This window comes from Bombus vosnesenskii, unplaced genomic scaffold, assembly GCF_011952255.1.
Source record: "Bombus vosnesenskii isolate JDL3184/JDL3185 unplaced genomic scaffold, Bvos_JDL3184-5_v1.1 scf7180000014105, whole genome shotgun sequence".
Taxonomy (NCBI): Eukaryota; Metazoa; Arthropoda; class Insecta; order Hymenoptera; family Apidae; genus Bombus; species Bombus vosnesenskii.
The window spans coordinates 3,308,731-3,331,586 of NW_022883371.1; the positions used below are offsets into that span (position 1 = coordinate 3,308,731).

A 22,856-nucleotide genomic window follows, 5' to 3' on the forward strand; every position below is an offset into this window, starting at 1 on the left:
TGGAAACTGAATTTTTTTTTAAATTGGATTTCCTGCTAAATCGATGTATATGATATATTTCTCTCCTCGTATTTCTTTTCGAATAACTAAATCAGATAGTTTCTGATACATACAAACTCTTTATAACTTCCTAATCTAAAAAACAGACACACATTGGAAATAAATAATTTTTCACGTAACGAGCGACAGTTGAAGGACTCAGAGACCCTATTATCGATACTTTGGTGCCTACACGAACGGAATAAACAAGTCAGCAGCAGGAGAAAAGCCGGAGCATGGAAAATCCCATCGATTCGTCTCCCTCCTGTAAAACTTTCCAACTTTTCAACCGTTGGTACGAGTAGCTCCGACGCAACCACCATGAACACGCATTTCCTACCAGACCACCTTGCCGTTTTTCCACAAGCTACTTCCGATTCCTCGTTCAATATGCGATCGACACACGCGCCTTACACGATCAAACTTTCACGATCGTGCGAGAATGGCAAGAATACGAGAAAAACGAACGCGAATCCTCTGGCCTTTCGTCACGGGAACGTATTGGAAAAGTGGAAGTTCTTGAACGCGAAATACGCAAAAGGACAATTTAATTTAAGTTATTAGTTACAAATTAAACACTTAAAATGAATAATAATTTATGTGTTTTTCCGCTCGACAGTAGTTCGTATTCTTATTCCATAAATATTCGGAAAATATAAATATTTATTATAAAAATTACATGGAAATAAATCGTGAAACATGCGAATACCAACGTCAAACAAACGCTACATTTACCGATGTAGACTGCGATATCTACTTAAAGTTACGAATTTTGCAACCCTCGAACGAAATATTTGTCTATAAATCCATTCGTTTCTATTACCACATTTGGTAAAAGCCGAATAAATCAAATTGCTTCGAAATAAATTTAAAAAAACAGCCGCGTATGCAAATACATCGAAAGATTTATTTCGTGAAAAATAGTCCAGGACTTTTTCTTGCAATATATCTATTATATCCTGCAATAAGCTCAATTCTTCTTCAAGTAAAAAAGCACAGTTTCTTTGCGCAATATTCTACTCGTTGAGACTTTGACCCACTTTTACAAATTCAAAATATCTACCCCAAAATGTCCGAGACAATTTCTGTGAAATTTACCCTCACGTAACTAACATTACGAATAAGCACTCAAATGTTCACCCATCCGATAGAAGCTGGAAAGTCTTCCGGTTTGATCGACAATATACATACATTTTCAGCAGCTTGCTGAAGAAACAGATGCGGAGGGGAAAAGAAAGAAGGGTGAGTGTTTCGGAGCGTCTACGACGCCGCGACGTCTCATTGTTATGTAACCGTAGTCACCCTCTACGAGGAAGATCGTTTCTATCTCATCCCTCTCATTTTCCTTTTCACGATGTCGGGTTCGGCCTGCGTATTCATCGCCGAAGTGCTTCTCACCTTCAAGTTTCTCCATCGCACACCCTTAGGTTGAGAGAAATGTATAGTCGGTGAAAGAAACGTAATAAGAAGGTAAAACCAGTTAGATGTTAGGAACTAAAGTTGATACAATTCGAAGCTTGAGCAAGTGCAGATTATACTATATAACTGCAATTTCGTTCGCTTATGAGAGCGCAAATTTAGAATCTTTTCCTTTCATCTAAAAAACCGAGCAAGCAATAGCAATCATTATAATGCGGATTTTTATGCATTTTCATAGCAAATAATAGGAAAGAATGTATAAAATACTTCAAACATATGTCGTGTTTGTTGATATTACTTTTCTAGGTGAAACGGATGTTCCACTTTTTTAATTATATTCTCAAACATATGAATTTTCATAAAATCCCTCAGTCTGATTATCATATGAACGAATGATTTATATCGATAGTGACAAATACGTATTAGAAGCGTGTATAATTATTTGTATGATGTATGCTATTAAATGGTGTAAGTAATTAAAGGGTAAGGATATTATACTTGATTAAAGAAAAGTAAACATAGAATACGTAATTTCTAAATTGTTGCTGAATGTTAAAATCAAATAAAATTGAAAAAGAATAAATAGAGAGGATATGTCACGGTGTATGCAACTTTTATCGCATGACATAGAGGATTAATTTTTGCTGATACTGCGATTGTTATTGAACCAGAGTCGACAGAGATTTAATAGCGTAAAGTTTTAATGAAACATTGTAAACAGTAAAGTTTTAATGAAACGCTTCCACAGCCAACAAGAAGAACGTAGGAACCTTAGGTCGTCGATTTAATACAAACTTTACACACTGATAAATTTCGTTATAGACTGTTTACAAAAATTCCATCAAAGTGTCTAGTACTCAATATTTCACGAATTATTCGTAATCAAAAGTGCGTTCAACTACGCTTGAATTGAAATATCGAAAAAGTGCCAGCACGATGCGAAGGTAATTAGTTCACCTTGTGCGCTCGAAAGGAACGCTTAGCTCCTTATACTCCGTAATTACTTTATTCAACGTATAAATGTAATTGCTTGATTCAACAGAGATGTCTGTACAGTTCCAGGTACAGCTATATCAATGGCTATCGTCGTTAACTGTCTTCATTCTCTTATATACCTTGAGCAATTTACCACCCGATCACGTTTTTATTTCTGAGGAAACAAGAATTTTCTTCAGTTTGAAGCAAATAAAAAGAATCGTTAACAAGCGATTTCTCGTTTTAATTTTCTATTAAAATTTTGTTCAACGCTTTGGGATCTACTATTGTCTATTATTAGCCATCGATTTTCATTTTTTTATAATCTAATTTTATTTTTACACAGATATTGTACCCCATTTTGATTCCAAAGTTACAAACCTCTTCCTTTTAAATAAAATTTTCGAAAATTGTAGATTCATCTGAAGGTTGATATTCGCTGGTTTCAGTTTACCTAAATTCTGTTATACTGGCAAAAAAATTTGGGTTACAGAGGCTTTAAATATTTAATAATAAACTGACTAAAATGGTAAAAAACGAGAGAAGTTTGTTACTCAGAGAAGTACACCGTTTGAAATTAAACAGAAATTAACAATGACGAATTTTATTTTGACTCTTCGGACATTTTCTTCGGCTATATTATTCGTGTTCGTTCAACGAAAGTTAATTCCTAACAAACAAAAAAAAAAAAGGTTGAAACATGTAAATTCTTTTCCTTGGGATTAAAACGAGATTAAAACAAAAATGGTCTAAAAATCTGAGAATTGGATTAGTCTATGATATTTCTATATCTGTCACAAATTACAGCTACGTCGAACGGAGACGCTGTGGTAATTTTCTTGCCATCGCGTAGCGCGGCTAAAAACGCCGCGGAAACCTGAAAATGTTTGTCCTTTAAAGTGGCTCTTCCGGCGCCTTTCGCGTCGAGGTAAATATAAAGTAGGCCGGGCATTGCAAGCCGTGTTCCTAGAGGAAGTCCGCTTTAGTGCACCAAATAGCAGCCAGTCCCCGAGCCCGATGCCGTGGAAAATTGTGCCTGGTTCGCGGTTTCCGCCACCAAAATAGGAATTCGATGTAATGCTTTGAAATGTTTGGGACACCAATCGAAGCTTCCGCAAGCTTTCCGAGATTTTTCGACAAGTATGAACCATGGTAAAAACGAAAAATTCGATTACCGACATGTATGAAATTGTTGAAAGAAATATAAGAAATGATTATATTGGCTGTACAGTAATTTCAGTATAAATAACATTGGAATTTATGAATGCATAAGTATAGATTTGAAATTGTATTACTGTACGTTAATATTAAGTTATTGATACTTGTTAAAATTCGAAAAATATCGTTTCCGTTGTGCAATAAATAAGATAGTTGCAGCTACTTTTATGCTAGTTTATAGCAGCAGGATATCGTATACCAGAAGTGAAAATTAAAAAGTTTGAAAGAAAAGGACAAAAGAAATCAAGATAAGAGGTATATAGAGATAGATAGAAAGTTTCGAGGGAGTGGTTTTATTGAAAAGTTTCATGATGTATTAAAAGTTGCGAGATCTTTTTTGCAGCCGTGAATAGTTGGGAATGATAATTACGTAGGATGCATAAGGGCGGCGACTCCTCCCGACGAGTCGTCTTGTTCGAATTTTTGAAGGTTATAGAAAGCATTATTCCTCGGTCATGATTCAATCGATGACCTAAATGCTTCGCGTGGGTCGCCGCCAAGTCAATGCAGAATAGAATACTTCTCGTTCGAATAAAGTGTCTCTTCTCAATTCCTATGCATCATACATACGTCGTACAACGTGGTTTACGTGGTTTCTTATTTGTCAATCAACGCTTCCAGTTATTTGTATTTATTGATCAAAGCTTTGAGTTATTGTACATTTCAGGAAATATGAAAAACTTAAAAGGAAAATTAATATTATAGGAGCAAAATAAAATTGGTTAAAATATAGATACTTCTGGTTCATAAGTTTAGGCGAATCTTTAAATGAAATCTTTAATGTATTAACCGAGAAAAATGATATAATTCTCAATCTCTTAGATATAATCCTTTCTTTATCATTATTTTTATTATATCTCTATGTTCATCGCATATTCTCTAATAAATTGTTTCGTTTGAAATATCAAAATAAATGGATCCTAAGTATATTTGGAATAATTCGAATCAACCCATGTTAAAAAATTGTTCAATAATTATATTCTTTAATAAGAATAATACCTTCGATCGACTCGTCAATGGATTAAAATGATCCAATCGATCTTTCTGTTCTAAGGATAAAAGGATAAAGGACAATTGCAACATTGTCTTCCAATCGATACCTACAGAAACTAAATGAGATTCCATCTTTTTTAAGATCTAAAAGATATCAGCTTTTAACTGATGGCAAGGACATTATTTAGTAAATCAGTAAACTAGAATCGGATCGTTTCATTTTTATATCGTAATCAAGATGATCCTTGAGATAACAACGTAATGGACATTCGCATCAGAAATTCCGGAATGCGATACTGCATTATACATTTCCGTACATTTATATACATTTCCAGCGATAACCAGCTTTCCGTTTTATTTGATCCTTTATGCACATCACGTATTTTTGCGTTGGCAAGCTCGATGTACAGCGGAGCTGCCTCTATCAACGGGGATTCCATTTTATGGTTTCTCGATTATCCCATCTCCCATTTATTCGACGTACCTACGTATGAAGAAATATGTAACGATGAAACGTCGTTACACCGATCAATGGTGTTATGTATATCCTTGCCTGTATTTATAAGTGCCTATAATAAGCGCCGAGCATAACATTAATACTGTAAATATGCTTACAAGGAGCCATGTGTCGAATAATAATTTAATAACGGGTAAACATTATTTTCATAGAAATTCCTTTCCAACTATGTATAACGTTTACGTGTGTAGCTAAACTTGAAATATTAATATAAATATTTTAAAAGGATAAGATAAAGAACCGTGACGAAATAAATAAATTACAAGTAAATAAATTAAAATATTAATAATGATCGTTGTTGATATTAAGGTAAAGTGACAATAACATGATATAAAATAACACATCGATATGTAGGTATAATATTTCACTCATACCGCATAAAATATAATTTTTAATTCCGTCACAACACGACGCATTTTGTATAAATAATCGCGATCGATTGCTGGCAGTTAGCGGAAAGATTTGATAAATTCATTCGTTCGATGAATTAATTTGCGACACGCGTATCTCTATGTTGCAAGTGGTCGTAGCGATCAATGCAATCAGATTAATGGATTTACACGGTCGGCGGGCACAAAACATTTTGGATATTTTTTAACAATCAGATCGCAACGTCCCGCCGTCGTTAATGGAATGCAGGAAATGGAATTGTTCCGAAAGGTAGAACTTCCTTTTTTCATCCTGTCGCAAATTAAAAAAAACAGATTGTCAGTATCCCCGATCCGGTTGACAAATCGGCGTTTCTGACAATGCAATGTAAAATAATCGAATCCTCGGTTGTTATTCTGCTTTATATCGAAGCTGCCGGTATCGAAAGCACGAAATCGACGACGCTGTATGATATTATGTAAAACGATACGTTCTTTTGTGGTAGCGCTTCTCGTACAATGCGTGGACAATCATTTACCAATAAATTGTTTGGAAGAGATCGTATCGTATATAAAGAAATAAATGTGAAATATTGTTCATAAAATAAGCGAGAATTGTCAGAATAACACGTGCAATACAAGAAAGATAGAAAATGGCAAATCTATTTTTATAAAAATCTATGCAGTATATATAAATAACGCAATTAAAAGAAAGTATATTACTTAATGACAACAGATTATTCTCTCTAGTCACAGTAGTATGTTCTTCACATTTAAGAAACTTTTAAAATTTCGTTTGCTTCATTTTCTACAGAATATCGCACGAGACAAAAACGAGCAATTCGATTGAAATCTCATTAATTTCAATTTCACAATCAAGGAATAAAATCTTACTAACAAAATCTGATGAAAAACTTGATGAAAAATGACATACCATCTTTAAAAGGCCCGAATCGCAACAAGCTCATCTCATCAAGCACCAGCGATGTTCCACGGTAGCGACAGTAGATCAACGAGTATCCCGAAACAATTCACCGATATTCACCGGTACTGGAACAGGCTGGCGAAAACAAGGTTCATGATGACGCGATCGAACTGTATGCGGCGTCATGCGAAATAATAAGGCCGGGCCGAAAGGTTCCCCGTTAAGTCGTTCCTCATCGTCGCGATACCGTTCGTCACTTTCCACACGGAAGTTCTTTGTTCAATCAATGGCCCGTTTCACCGAGTCCTGTTGAATATTCACGAAACGATCCCACGAAGACTAGCAGCGGCGTGGATTTGCATGCAGCGATTTTATTGCGCGTCGTGTACTCACGAGCCGACGACAGGTCGACCTGGACTATCTCTAGAGCTGCGTTTCAAGCGATAAGGCCAAGAGAAAGGTAAGGACGTCTCGCGGAAGAAGATTTTATCGAAGGTCTCCGAGTCGATCGATGAACATACTCTTTCATCCAGCCCAGGTTCGAGAGCAACATCGAGACGCCTCTTCAGATTCTACGATTCGCCTGACTCATAGGACAAAGAGAAATCTTTTTCACGAGTCGCTGCGCCAGTAAACGACCGCCTGTCCTTTGTTCCCTCGCGTTCGATCGTCGTCTCGTGACAAACCACGCGGTTTCACACGTGAGCACTTTTAATCGCCAGACGTTCGATGGTCAGCTGAAATGGCCTGGAACCAGAGTTTCGGTGCAATCAATCTAGTTGTACCGCAAAGGTGACCAGTTGATCAGTGTATCGCCTGTGTTGTCTCTGAGTTGCAGACTTCGTGAACTGGTTAATGAGCAGTCCACACGTGAAAAACTCATTCGTTACCGCGATACGAGGGTAGGAACAGTATTTAAACAAGCTTCTTTAATCAACGATAGCTCGTACGAACTCAATTTAGAACGCGATTAGTAATTAATCAACCAACAACCACATTACGATCTCCGTGCGTGTCTACTTTCACACTGTAAGTCTATTACGCTATGAATGTTACCTTATACTATATAGGCTAGGAGAAATTGAAAGATTAGAACTTTTCTCTTATTGGTAGCAGATATGATTTCCCTGTTTGTTTTCCTCGACGATGCACTTGAACCGTATCGCGTAACGATACATCTTCCATCGATTCACGGAGTACAGCTAATCCAATGTATTCAACTAACGCAGTCTGATATCGCAAATTGTTACCGCAAGTGTAATCACACCTCAGAGACCGATGCTTCGCGTTGTTACGTCAATTTAATGTACTTAGCAGTCTCTCGATTTAATCACTCCACGTTGATTATTCTACGTTTTCGACGAAACGACGCTACGTCTTTTAGACGGAGACAGCTCGTTGAGCGTCGCTCTTTGTCTTATCTGTCCTTTAACGTTTACGTTCACTTTTTCGTATCACTGTGTTGTCACCAATCTTTCATATGGCCACTAATAAAAGCTTCGCATAAAAGTAATCTTCGATAAATAATTCAATTAAAGAGATTCAACAAAACTTATCAAAAACACCTAAACATATGTGACAGCGAAAAATATAGGAAAATGAAGATAGAAGAATATGAAGAGTCTGAAGAATGACGAAGTCGATAAGCAATAGCGAACGATCCATTGACTACGACATCGAGAAGAGGCGTCGCGCCATTAACTAGCGTAACTCGTGGAAGAATGTCGAGTGGCAAAACCACGTACGGCCGTCTTCGTCAACGGTATCCGGTGCACTGGAGCTCGACCTGGTCGAGCTGTTTACATCGTGCAAGAACGTGGCCACCACACCTTGCCGGGCTTCCGTCACTTCAATTATACCAACACACCGGAGCCATCATGAACTATCCGCTTCACACAACGATAGAAGAGCACCTTTGTGGCCAACCGAGCGGCACTTGATTGGCAGTGAGCGCGCGACATGCTGTGTCGTGCTCGTACCAAGCTGAGAATAGACTGGTATCGATGCACAATCTATAGGGACTGAACTGACGCAAATAGGCTGTAGTACTTGCAGACTATCGCGGGGAGGAAGGTCATGGGATTTCGATCGTGCTGATCGATCCAACCGAAACATTTCATCGCGTGTCCATACGAATTTCATATCGTTTTCATGAAATTTCGTATTATTAGTAGGTTTCGTATCATTTCGCAATTAACGCAATGGAAGGATTGCGTACACTGGCTCACGAAAATATTCAAAGATTTATTATAGAATGTATTATGTGGAATATACAAGATGTCCCGCTGTTTAGTGTATAAACTTTGCCAGTGTATTGCGTAGGTAAAAATGAAACTAAAATCTTGATTACTCTCTATCAAGAAGTTCTAACGAAATATGAAACTTGTGTCTGACTTGATGTCGATGTGTTATTGAGTTTATTGTAGGTCAAAATCCATGACGATTTCGTCTAATTTCTTCACATACCAACATGATAGAACTATACATAAAAACCGTAAACATATGTGAGTGTCTTATATCAACATGTATCACGAACATCATCTTGTCTAATTTTGTATCAAACTAAAAGAAAGAGTATTGACATATATGTCTGACGCATTTCATGTTTTCGCTATAATTTTCTAACGAAGCATTTATAGACTTTCCGCTACATTATATTTTCATCTTATTTTTAGCCACGGAACACGTTGGCAAAATATTTGTACACTAAACTGCGAGACACTTTGTATATAAATATATTATGTGCGTTGAAGGGAACTTTCTAAAATTTTATTAGCGCTACAATGAGACCATGTTGATGACGCTTTTACGAAGAACCACGTAATTTTTTAGAAGTATATAACTGTAAATCTTTAAGAGACTGCTTATTAGACTGTCCCAAAATATTGCAACTTCTTCACTACTATGCCAGTTCAGAACATGTTTCCTTCTCTCACGTGGGCTGATATCAGAGTAGAAATGACACATATTATCTGCTACTTTAAAACAGGGAATTCAACGTATTAGACATTGTCGTATTCGGTGCGTGTGTTTAATAACAATTCTGACTGGGACAACGTGCGAAAAAATAGTCTGTTGCGGGAATTTTTTTAAACCGAATTACTCATCGATCGATTTACAACCGAAGGATTAAATTAAAAAGTGGAGGTTGAACTAGCCACGATTGAACTAATAACTCGTAGAATCATTTGAAATTAACGGAATTGTTTATTATAACGACATTAACGAATTAAACCGATGATATAAATCACATTGTCGTAAACACAACAAATACCACTTGTAACTCATTCTGTGTCAGAAGAAACCGGTTCCTGTGGGTATTCTTAGGTTCAAACGTAATGCAATATTCTTTAAATGCACGCTGAATCGTGAAATTATGCAAATGCCATGCATGTTCCCCGTAACTGTTTCAGTCGTGCAAGTAACGCGCGATAATTGTACATCTTAGCTGTTCGAATTAATTGCGACAAAAGCTCGGTGGTACAGAAATTGTGGCACTTTCGAAATTAATTCATAATCGCAACGTGTCTAATAACGCTTTTTCTTTCATACTACACGCGTTGCATAGCTGAACACACCTGTAATACGTAATTACTAATCAATTTTAGTGCACGCCTCTTCCATCCATAATACGACAGAGGCAAGTAACAATAGAAACCAGTTCGTGTTGAATTGATATAGAATATCAAATACGATTTCTCGATAACTATATATCTACTATAATCGATTTATATTAATTAATTGTTGGAATTTTACAAAAATAAGATATTGAAAAATATCAATCAATTAAAATGTCAAGTATATATCTGATATCATAACATCGTTGATAAATAATGTTCGAAATAAACAAACACATCAACTCTCCTTAGCTATTATAATATTATAAATAGCTGAATGTCGTCGTAGTTAGCGATAAACATGACAAATATTTCAATTAGAGCATTATGATCAGTTTTGCACACTTCTTACGCACATAGGTGACGAATACATTGGACCAACATGTTTAACGTGTTATACAAGCTTTACTTAAACGCGTAAATTTTATTTATGCACAGACTTAAAACGCAAAACGTATTGCATCCTCGAGTGAGGAAAAGTGAACGGACTTTCCTATATGGTAAGAATGACCAGGATGTCTTTAAATGGTAATTCAAACAATCAAATTACCTTCTTACGAACAGAGCGAAGAAACAGGGAAATGTTCACTTAAAACGCTAATAGCCTCGATAAAACAGAACTTTATTTTTTATGTAAAATTGTGTTTTTACAATGTTTGAAAATTACTACTTAAAAGATAAGAATTTTACTGTTTCGAGTTTAAGATTTGCAAACTCTTCTCATTTATTTGAAAATTCTGACAAGGAAAACTAAATTACCGGAAGGAGAATGTGTGGGAAAAGATGTTGACTGGTTTAAAATTTTCCTTCATTTATGATTCCACGAAAAACAAGACATTCTAGACTGATAAGATCCTAGTTACTAGAAGTTGAAAAACAAGGCTTTATGTGTCAGTTTCCTTGAGCTAATAATGTTTGCAGTATTTCGTTGTGGCATATTTTCATGAATCATGCATCGCGTGCAAGATATGCAAAAGTGAGAATCCTACCAGAAAATCCACCTTTGCTTGCAAATGTACGCAAACATCTTCCAGAGGTAAATTAGAATATTTCATCTGATTCAAGACAGAACTTCGAATTCTCCGTTAATTCTAGAAAATTAGTAGCTCTACCGACTAAAACGAAATATGAGGAAAATGTATGTATAAAGATTTAAAGCGAAAAAATAACGGGCAAATTATGTCCACGTTGGAAACCAGGCTTGAAACTAACTACACAAGATTCGCGAAGTCGATGAAAGGGTATTAGAGGTCAAAGCACTCGGAGACTCCTTCGAATCCCCGAAGTGATCAGAAAATCGTAGAGCAGCCTCTTTCACGAAACGTAATCGGACTTGAAGTCAAAGACGTACGAGTAAGAAGATATTCCTTTCTTTTGTAGAGCGAGTAAGAAGAGCGAAGAAAAGGGAAACTGCTACAGACTGTACGAGTAGGAGAAATTATCGAGGCGCTGACAATGGGCCAGTTTAGGGAGAATCGGACTAGCATCTATAGCTGACAGACACGCGAGTAGATTTATCGTGCGACGCAATCTCTTCGTTTTTTCCTTTTCCCTGAAACGCGCGTGATCGCGTTCCTCGATAATGATGTGAAGGATCCGCTTTTGAGTTAAGTATGAACACTCCACGAATATGGAGATCTTTGTGCACCACGCAACGCTTCGTTCTATCGATCTCGTGAAGATTCATGAAGCTTTTGTGCATTATAAAGACACGATATTACCATTTCCCATGGCACTTTGATTTTTATTTGTATCTATCGTTTGTGTCTGTATCTCTTTTAACCCTTTCGCTTCGGGTGCCGCTTATAGGCGGCGCCCGCGAGATGACCTGTGAGTACAAGCGGCCCTTATAGGCGACATCCACGAAATGACCTGTACGCATTTCTGACGCGCGCTTCCATTCAGTGACAGTACTTCGGCGGACTGGACTGCCGAAGCGAAAGGATTAATGACTCTCATGAAATCTTCGAAATTAAGTTTTTAGGACTCTTTCACTTCTCTTTACTTATATAGCTCATATGATATATTGGTTTGGCAACTAAGTGATTGCGGATTTTGTTATTAGGTGGTATTGACAAAATCCGTAATCACTTAGTTGCCAACCCAATAATATAATAAAATCGTTCGCAGTAATCCCGAAATGTTTCGAACAGCGACTACAATAACGAAAAATACATGTAAGATGATGTGATTTTGTAACTTGAGTCTCGAGAAAGAGAATTTGCAATATGAATAATGGCAATTACTCACGTCTCAACCCAATAAGAAGGAATAAATTTCAGGTTAAATTATATTGTAACTTTCTTGAAAGAGGAATCTAATTGGTATGGAAAAACAGCAATTACCTATACTACTAGCAACTATTTACTCAATCCAAAACACAGTTTCACTGTTATACATTTTGCAATGTTTGTTCATTTTATATCTTGTTGAATAAAGTTCGGTGGTTATGAAGAGGTGAGTTGAACGAGAATATATATAGGCAAGTCGAATTTGTAGAACGAGATACGAATGTGTGCCAAGGGCAATAATCTTTGCAATGTATCAGCCAGCTATCCGGCACAATAGCGGCTCTCACGATGATTACGCTAGCCCAACCCACGGACATCATTGGATCAAATAACACGTGTGTTCAGCACGACAACTGCCGCGTCGAGTAATTTCTGACGGCGACGTGGATCGACGGAAACTAAATACGCTACGTAATTCGGGATAATTACTGCACAATGCTTGCCGATGTTTCTGTACGGATACATAATGGATCTGTTGTTTCCCGGCCAATTATTTCGCTAACCGGGCTAATCGGATCACCAATAATTTTGGATGGTTTTTGTAGGTTGAGTAAACTGGGTGAACAACGTGGAATTTCTTTGAAATTTTAGGACAATTTTATCGCTTTGAAACATTTCGGATACGTTTCACGTATGTTCGACGAATATCTTAAAGATCTTTAGTTCCTCAACGATCGTTGTAATTTATTTACTTTAGAATTCTTTTTATCCGCCTTGTTTAGCTTTTTGAATTTTTTTGTACCTTTTTCGTTTACTTTCTTAGATCTTTGTATTTCTATTCATTTTTTGCTATTATTTTCTATACTTTTATATATCTATTTACTTTTTGTATTTATGTTTTTTATTCCTTCTCTTTGCGTTGCGTTTTTCAAAACCTGAGGTAGTTTTCCGATACCCAGTTTAAAAAATATTTTCGTTCGATGTAGGATACTACTTCACGAGAACTCGAATTGATTGGAACTATTGTTTTATCTATTTCAGTAAGGCTATCTTTTCTATCTTTTTTTTCTTCTTTTTTTTTTTTTTAAACCCACTGCTAACCAAAAAATTATCTGACGAAACAAAAATTGAATTCCTTAAGCGCGTTACACGTTACACGTCATGAACATGAAAAGTAAATTTATTTACTTATAAATATACATGTAAGCAGGTATATGTATAAAGATGATTTGATAAGAACCAGACTCCTTTAATTAAATTATTTTTGCATTATCTTCGATAAATTGTGCAAATTCTTACTCAAAATTCCACGCGATATTCTACTAGAAATATTTTTCCTAATTAATTTAATTACAAACTACTGCATTCAAAGTCTACTCGTGCAATTCCTCTTCAAATTATTTAAATATTATAATATTCCACTCTAAAGTCCATAAAAATACTATTAAATAGAGTTATTAATGCGCTTCCTTACAAAACACTTCGGTTATTCAACGTACATTGCCGGTTATAATAATAATATGACATCTGCTTACTTTCAGGGGCTTTCATTCTCCAGGTATTTTGATATAAATCTATTATTTAATTCCCATTATACATGTCTTATAATTAGACTGCAGATATTTATGCAATTTTATACTTTTATAAACTATAAATATTTTTGTACAACTAGAAAAATGCAAATTATTTAGATTTAGATATTTGTTCCTCCCATTAAATATCATATTGAACATTTCATTTTGAATATTTTATACGTTTTTACACTTTATGAGCATTATGTACATTTTTACATTTTTTATACATACATAAATATTTGCAGTTTACGTAAGTTCCACGCAACGTTTATGTGTAAAAGTTATAGTTTTATATAAAGTTTCATGTAAAACAGCAAATAAAATTTTTACTACAAAAAATTAGAGTCTTCTGAATGTAATCAACAGGTGTCTCAATATTTACAGTCGACAGTGTATAAGATATATGATATAATAGTCAATATTATCGTATCTCAACTTTAACACTTACATTCCTTCCCAAATGTATCCAAACAATCTACATACCTACTCGCTCAATATTTCATAAAGATACCACAAAAATACAGAGAAAAGTCTATATAAAGCCTCTGAATTCACATCACTCTCCCTATTAACGGAAAATCGCTTGCACACAAAACACTCGAGGCATTCCACGTCACCAGCACGTCGATTTTCACGGTGGAAAAATAAGAGAGCCGGCGACGAACCTGACGAAACAACAAAGCACGCGCGAAACACGCGTCGTCGTTAACGGCGGAAGCGCGCCAGCAGATCTTAACTATTCAATGAACGTTCGTCCATTCACCGTGTCGGCTCGTGACGCGATGTTTTCCGTTCTGTGCTAAACAATCGCGCGGGCGAAAAGCTCGTCTCGCGAGCCAGACCAACCACCGATGCACGAGCTTTCCATGCACGAGACAAAGCTGAGCTTGGTTCGTAACCACTTCTCCAGCTGCTCGTCGCCGGTAACCTAATAACGATAATCGATTAACGAAGCATCGCCACTCAACCATTCTGGGTAGCTTCGTGACTAGGGTTTACCTGTTTAAAGAGGCATCCAGTTTTTATGATATACCGATGAAACTCTTCAATGTGATATTACGTTAGAGAAACATGGATAGTGCAGCCTCGTGTGCTTATACAGGATGTCACAAAATGTATGTTAATACCACTAGATATTTCTAGCGTAAAATCAATCGTTTGTAAGTCGAAGGATAAACTTCAACCGGAATATTCGTATACAAACTGCTTTCGTTGCTTTAATGTCTAAAGTTATCTTTAAAAATATCCCCCAACTCAAAAGAATATTTTTAGCCACTGCAATCCTGGACGTCGTATAGATGAATTTTCTCGACGAGTAGTAGCTTTTCTCGGGTAGCTTGATACTATGGTAATGTTAGGGTTTATGATAATTTGAGAGTAAGGATTTCTATGATTAGGACATTCCAGAGTAAGCACTTCCATGCTGTATACCTTTACTTTCTTTGCTGAGTAGCTGCTTGAGCATTCGAACAATGTGATTTGAATACTTTTGTAGAAAGTTTTTGAAATTTCAGGAGGTTGTTGAAAGCTTTACGGATTTAATCTATTTTCGATACCCATCACAACTTTTGAAATATTCAATGGTCTGAAAAATCAAATCCTATCGATGGCTGTTTCCACATATCCCTATACCTATTTGGTCATGACGCGACGGAAAAGAATAGAATTATTGATATTCTTAGCTTTCCAAGACCCACAATTTTTCAGATTAAATCTGCAGGTCTGCCAGTTGACTTTCTAAATCAAATTTTGACGTACTGTCCAATGTTTGCAATGATGAATTCGTTTGATTTGTTTATTGATGAACAGCCCGAGTGTGTTTAAAACAAAGTTCAGTGCAGCTCAGACAGAATTAAAAGAGTATTATCACGACGATCGAAAGTTTTCGTTTAAAATAATAATCGCGTTTTCTGCAAGAAACTGCGTTATGTTCAATTTCCTTGTTGGCGCTAGCACTTCAATTAACTGGAGAGTTCCGTCAATCGGATAACCCGAACTTTCCATCCTATTGTTCTTCCTGTGAAATTGCATTAGTAGTATAAAGTACGGGCACCGCAAAGCCCTAAGACCTTCTCAACAATTGTAATCGGATATGGGACTTAACAACAGCCGCGATGGCAACCTTTATTGAACAAGTATTTCGCAAGTTTCTATGGGGTTACTGGTACCAAGGCGTTGCCTTGGTGCGTTTAAACCGATGCAACGTATAAGTTTCCTTTCAGATGGTAGTGTCGCGGTAAATCGAATTTTCAACAACCGAATTATTCGAATTATTATTCGTACGTAAGATATGCTCGCTGATCTTGAAACAGTCCGCATTAAAGAAACGTAAGTGGAACGATTAACAATTTGATCGATCAGATGATGTTTCAACGCGATCGAAATGTGCATAAAAATTTCTAACTATTAAATAATTATTTCATGAATATATTAATTAAATAGTATATTAACAATTTTGTAGTCTTCAGGTCATTTTCGCTCCAATATGATCCTATTTTGACAGGAAACTTTTCGAGTTTTAAAGAAAAAAGATATAAGTAGACACATATAAATATTATAACAATTTAAGTTCGTGAAGATCAATGATTAAAATAAAAAATTAAATCAAACAGAATCTCTGCTTTCATATATCACGAGCATATGCATTAAATCGTTAGCATACGAAATTTCTCGTTTCGATTCTATATCAGAGGTTCATTTTTCTCAGATTTGCGAATATTTTTTAATGAAAAGATAGCTTACATGGAAAATAATAAAAAAACTAGAAAACTACGGGACGGTTAAAGAAGCTTAATTTGAAAATTAATTCCAATTAAGCTTAATATTCTATTTAAAAAATATCTGTATAATTACGATTAGTGAAGTAGTTGCTTCGTAGATTTTACTTCCAGATACGTAGTTTATGTCTTCGAACACATTTGAACATCTAAAAACGAGTGTTATTTTACAAATAGATACTACGATTTGCTAATTTCGCCCATGAGTTCGTGCAACTTGCTGATAATTACCGAAACTAATTACATGTGGCCGTTATCAGGAAGGCACGTCGAGGAGAGGGTTTAGTTATCGGTCGGACGAGCGTAGATGATAATGGAGTGCGTGTGCCTAAGTAGAAAATTACACTAATTTGGTAACGATAATGGTATCTAATGAGATTTGGCATTAATTTACGGAACGATACTAAACAACCAACTTGTATCGAGATAAGATATTTAACCATTAATTTGGACGATATGATAAGAGTTTATTAACTACCGATTACGTAGACCTGTTAATAATTTGCGGAATAATCACGAGAATTGGAAATGTCGGTTATATTGTATGTATGTATATGCATATGAAGAATACGTTCCGTGTGTGAGTACTGTCAACTTTGAACGTAACTACGTATTTCATTATCACCATTATATTTTATGTTTCACATACTTTGAATTTTTTAAACGGCTAAAATTTTTCTTTTTCCTTTTTCCAATACGGTGCAATTATTTCTTGATACAACAGATATTGCTTAATATAAAATTATCTTAGAAATTATTTTATAAACGATAAGAGTCGTATGATTTTCAAGATTCTACGTATCCTTCATATTTTAATTCCATGAAAATATATCTTCAAGCACACATACTAAGAGAAGATTATTCTTCGATAACGATATCAAATTATAATATCAATCATTAAATTTCAATACCCGGTACATTATTGATCCTCTAAATTATCCGGTATACAGGGTGGTTGGTAACTGGTGGTACAAGCGGAAAGGGGGTGATTCTACGCGAAAAAAGAAGACGAAAATGTAGAATAACAATTTTTTTTTTAATTTTTCCATTGAGACAACGATCTACAGTGAGATCCGTTATAACGTACCGCACGCGTACCGAGCGAAAATTCAAAGTCGATTTTCTCGAAAACAAAGCCTCAAACGAAAAATTTTTATTCTATATTTTCGACTTCTTTTTTCGCGTAGAATCACCCCCTTTCCGCTTGTACCACCAGTTACCAACCACCCTGTATAATATACCCGAATAAACAAATGTAAAAAATTACCAAACAACAAATGTAAATTATTAGCAGAATTTTTTTCTGTTGAAGGGAGCACAATGACTTCATCTTTTTTTTCTCGAAACGACGCTTCGTTCATCGAACTATTTTTCGACGAAATACAATACCCTGAAATGTAAGCGAGCAATAAGTAAACACACTTGTGAAACGTTTTACACGTTTCATCCAGAAATCTTAACTCTTTTCATATAAACGCGCAACGAAGAACAAATCAACAGCTTCCACGCCGCCCGTTCGAGATTGCTTTTTTCATTAGCAGTATTCGTCATCCTCGATGCGTTTTCGAATGCGAATTAACAACTTCTTTGTTACGGAACAAACAGATCACTGTGTCATGGTGCATGAGATTCTCAGTGGTATATAAGAGCGGATCAGACCATCGCGAATCAGACAAAGACTCGACTCCGATTTCGTCTGAGCTTGTTTTCTAAACCAGTAACATGAAGAAAGGTGTGCTACTCTTCTGGATGATCTGTTTGGCGATTGTAATCGTCGACGCGAAACCGTTTCCTCAACAAGAAAGTTGTAAGTTTAAGCTGAAACTGCAATGATTAATTATTTATTATTGATATATTGTTAAATATTAAATCAAATTCCGACGCATGGCTGACTGAAAATTGTAGCAATGTAGTTTCGAGTGTCTTAAAATTTTTTAAATTTGCAATTAATCGCGTAGTTCAAGATCTGAAGATGTCGTTTCTTTAATTCCATAATTGAAAAGTGCTCGTAGAAAACACTGTAAGTGCCACGATTGAAAAATTTCCATTCCTTATTGGAGAGATGAGAATACCGCAATATGGAATTTCAATGGAATTTCCCTTTCTAAATAGTTATTAATAATACTAGAACATGGTGTCACAATCTCGCCTCTATAAAGAAAAATATAAACACTCGCGAAAATTAATTGATCGTTTCTTGACTGTTGTCTATGCCATCTGTCTAAATTAATGGAACATTAAGTTTTCTTTATAGCTAAGTGCTGGCGAATACAGGATTTTCTACAGATACACTTCTTTTTTTCGTGAATTTGGACTACATTAACGTATAAGCTTTCTTCTTCTCCTGAAAAACTTTTTTCTTGGTACTTGTTGTGTTTTCTACGTTATTCAAGTGGACTATAAACTTATTTTCTCCCGTGATACGTTTTCATAAACTAAAAACATATAGTGAAGTTTTTAATTACAAATAAACGTAAAACATCATTTTATGGAAAATAACAGTGAATGCGTGTGAATATTGTGAAATAATGGTAAAACGTTAGTAATTTAATTTCTCGCTTCGACGTGCAGATGATGACGAAGTACTTGTACCGAAAGATACCATACGTTATCCAAACATATTTTGGTTGGGCAGGCCTTTTTATGATCAAGACGATTATTATGGTGATAATACCGATAGGAAACCATCTACTCTATCGTATGCTAATGTGGGGTAAGTTAACAAGATTTTATTGTTAATTAAGAACTGCAGTAGAAACTACATTGATCGACTGTAAAAATTGAAAAATATAGAAACGATACGATATAGATACGATATTATATAAAACGTAAAATTAGAAACATCAAACAAATAAATTGTAATCAATTATTCCTTTTCCCGGGAATCAATCAAGTTATATTTATAGGAGTTTAATTAAGTTTATTTATTATGCAACTACGTTTGATTGACAATTAATGTTTTTTTGGCGAACTTATATGAAATGTTAATCACGATACGATATACCTATACATATGTTATTTAATTTTATAGAAAAAAATAATAGAACATCGTAGTATAACGTATATGTAATATTTTTAATTAAAATGTTTCTTGTTGCAGAGCTGGATGGGGTCGCTAAAAATCATCCGATCGAATCGATCGCTTCTTCGAATCAGTTATAATCGCCGCATGATAACGTAGAGTGCATCATAAATTTATATTAATTTTCACGTTAAATTAATATCATAATTCGTAAAGTACCGGGCTATCATCGAGAACGACGAAACTGTCACCGCAAATTAATAATAAGTCACTAATACGTACAGATAGTCTTGTTTAACAGAATTTTATATTTTCGTATTGACCAATTAACATTTAATCGTTCAATTAATATTTCTCGCGCATCACGTGCTTCTGAATTGTACGTCAAATAATACCAAACAAAACCGACATGAATCACTCTTTCGTAAATTAAACAACATTCGATGTTCAAGATTGATGGAAACCCATATAGTCCTTGGTTGGAAGATACGCAAAGCAATCGATCAAACCAACGCAAGGATCGTCGATCGCTAAATAGCAGGCAAATATTTGCGAACGCTAGGCCACTGACAGCGATTCTATATAAGACATCAAGCGTACTCCGAAATATCGGTAGATTTATTTAGCGATGCCAGAGGATACAATGAGCAATCCAATTTTAATCCCACCGCTACTAATTTTATCGTCGAAACTATGTGTGGAATCCGTGATCTTATATTCAACGATTATTTGTTTCGTAATACTAACAACATAGTGTTAAGGGTTTATGTTAATAAAATTGTTATATTTACGATACAAGGACGTTTAAAAAAAGTTTATAACTTAATATACGAAGAGCGCGTGAGAAGAACACGACTAGTCTATTTCTGTTAATTTCTTGATTTCGAACGACTGTTTAGGTTTATAAATATATGTTTGCAAATTATTGAAAATAAATCGAGTACTAGAGAATCCATATCTAATAATTATTCGAAACATTAACCCTAAGGACAGTTTACTAAAACTCTCACTGTTTTTATCAATCGTAATCATAAAAGTCTTAAAACGCCTCTGTATAAGTCATTATAACTGGAAAAAAAAATCTCGAAAGGAAGTACCGTGGTAAAATACACTATGCAGAAGTCACAGAGATCATAACCCAGTACGTAAAAAACTACCCTAAAGGTACTTTAGAGTCTAGAGTATCCTTAAAACTCATTTCGAGAAGAAGAGGCGATAAAAAGGTTAAGGCCCGTCTCTAAGACTCCAAGTGGAGCGTAGTAGAGAAAAATTCGTCTCGATAATTCCAGAGCTCCTGAAATCCTGGTACAGTGGCCTGATGTATCGTTTCTATGGTTCATGAAACAAGCTGCACAAAAGAAGGGGCGATTACGTCGATTACCACGATTATGGCGACCCTATTCCGAATTCTTTGGCCGGCTCTCTGCATCTTACGTATGAGAGAGACTCGTTCCGTGCTCAGGGGAATCGGAACCGAGTGGTGCAGAATTATGGCGACAGGTTTTCGCTGTTGGATTCAGACTGCAAGAGGAAACCCTCCGGGAATTTGCAGAGCTAGAAAATTCAGGAGACGATCGTGAAGCGACATTCGATAAAAGAAATTGACATCTTCTGAATTCGAGAATCAGTGATGTCTATTTGAATAATAGCAATTTAGATGATAGTAAATGATAGTAGGTTTTATTATCATATTCCTCGGATTTGAGGGCTCTTGATTTTTTTTCTACAGAGTTAGTTGAATTCCACAAAAACCATGATCGAAGAAACAATGTTCTAACGATATGAATAATTTCTAGAAATAATTTCTCTTAGTTTCGTACATTTCCGACGAAACAAACCATAAAACCATGTAACTATAATTTAGGCTAACTTTCTTTCAAATTTTTAAATTTTGCGAAATACATAGTAATCCTAAACTTTCGGAACTTCGATACTACATAGCTATCCGTGGATCGTGTTGCTTTATACTAATGTGCTTGGAAACGTGTTTTGTTAAGAAACTGAGGAAAGCAAGAATTTATCTAAAATATGTTTTAGTCGTAGCTGCCTTTAATGATGGAATATGATATTTATTCAAGCATAACATATTGTATAATAGTTCATTAGTAAACAGATTATTGATTCCATCAACTGAACAATGCTCATCATTATCGACGGTTCTCCGACAATATTCATGAATTTGCCTCGAGTGAATTAATTAGTGATCAACGTCGTTTGAGAGGCTGGAATATTGAATTCATCTTGTCCAAGCGTAGCACACGCTATCGTATTATTACGTTTATTATTATTCGTATTTTTTACGTACGTGTATCTTTGTAAGTGTAAGAGTACTTTTCGATCAACTGTAGAACTTTTTTTATTAAAATACAATTACTAATATGTATTATAAAAATATAAGTCCTGCAAGGACATCATCATGGACCCAATCAAAACTCATACGAATTCTCGCATTCCTTACCATCTTTTTTAAACCGAACATACATGTTAAAACCAGACAAATTCCAATATCCATTATTTTACTATTCACCTTTACAACCTGCAGTTACAAGCTGCAGTTCAACTCTGAAGAAAAACCGTTTCTGTTTCTCAGAGAAACGAGATTCGCGCGACAGTTGTGTGGAACGCGAGCCACAGACCAGACGCATAAACAAGCAGTGGTAGTTGAAGGTTTAATGAAACCGAGCAGCCCTTTTAATCGGGCGCGCAGTAATTTCCAAGGAGGAAATCTTAACGAGCCTTTTGTCTGGTTGGCAAGGTAGATAGGCAAAGGAAAAGGAGAAGGAAGAGCAGGCAGGTTCTCAAGGGGCTCGTAGCTCGACGCCAGGTGAACCAGCTCGGGTCTCGCAGGTCCCGCAACTCGTCGACTCGGTAACGCACGCTCAAACGGCCGCTTCTCGTGAATATTTAACAGGTTGCTAAGAGGATGAGCTTTCTTGAAGAGGCTCGTCCATAAACGCGGAAACGGGATGCCGCGTAAACGAACGGCCCGGCCGCTTTTCCCTTTTAATCCCTTGCTCCTCATTCGCGACACTGTGAGATTATAACTCCAGCCTCGACACGCGCGACCAGTTTTTGTCTCTTTCTTTCCTTTACTCTTCGTTTCCTGGATCTGTTTCTCCGAGCGTCGAGAGTGTCACACTTTTCATCGTGTCGCACTCTCGTTCTCGTTTCGACGGAAACA

At 35.9% G+C, this 22,856-nt stretch overlaps 2 protein-coding genes across 7 annotated transcripts in view; one reads left to right on the top strand and one right to left on the bottom strand.

Moving 5' to 3' along the window:
- Positions 1-22,856, bottom strand: part of LOC117239509 (phosphatase and actin regulator 4B) — a 392,276-nt gene that overhangs the window by 342,153 nt on the left and 27,267 nt on the right. The window contains exon 1 of one of the 6 annotated variants that reach the window (XM_033505133.1): positions 6,464-8,308. The exons of the other annotated variants lie outside the window; for them this stretch is intronic. Within the exon in view, the coding sequence (XP_033361024.1) occupies positions 6,464-6,497 (34 nt within the window). The 5' untranslated portion in view covers positions 6,498-8,308. Of the gene's footprint in view, positions 1-6,463; positions 8,309-22,856 lie in introns of those variants that run through there. 6 annotated transcript variants of the gene reach the window in all.
- Positions 18,271-20,628, top strand: LOC117239516. Its single transcript, XM_033505143.1, has 3 exons — positions 18,271-18,460; positions 19,225-19,366; positions 19,754-20,628. The coding sequence occupies exons 1-3, from the start codon at positions 18,376-18,378 to the stop codon at positions 19,770-19,772; spliced, it is 246 nt and encodes an 81-aa protein (XP_033361034.1). The 5' UTR covers positions 18,271-18,375; the 3' UTR covers positions 19,773-20,628.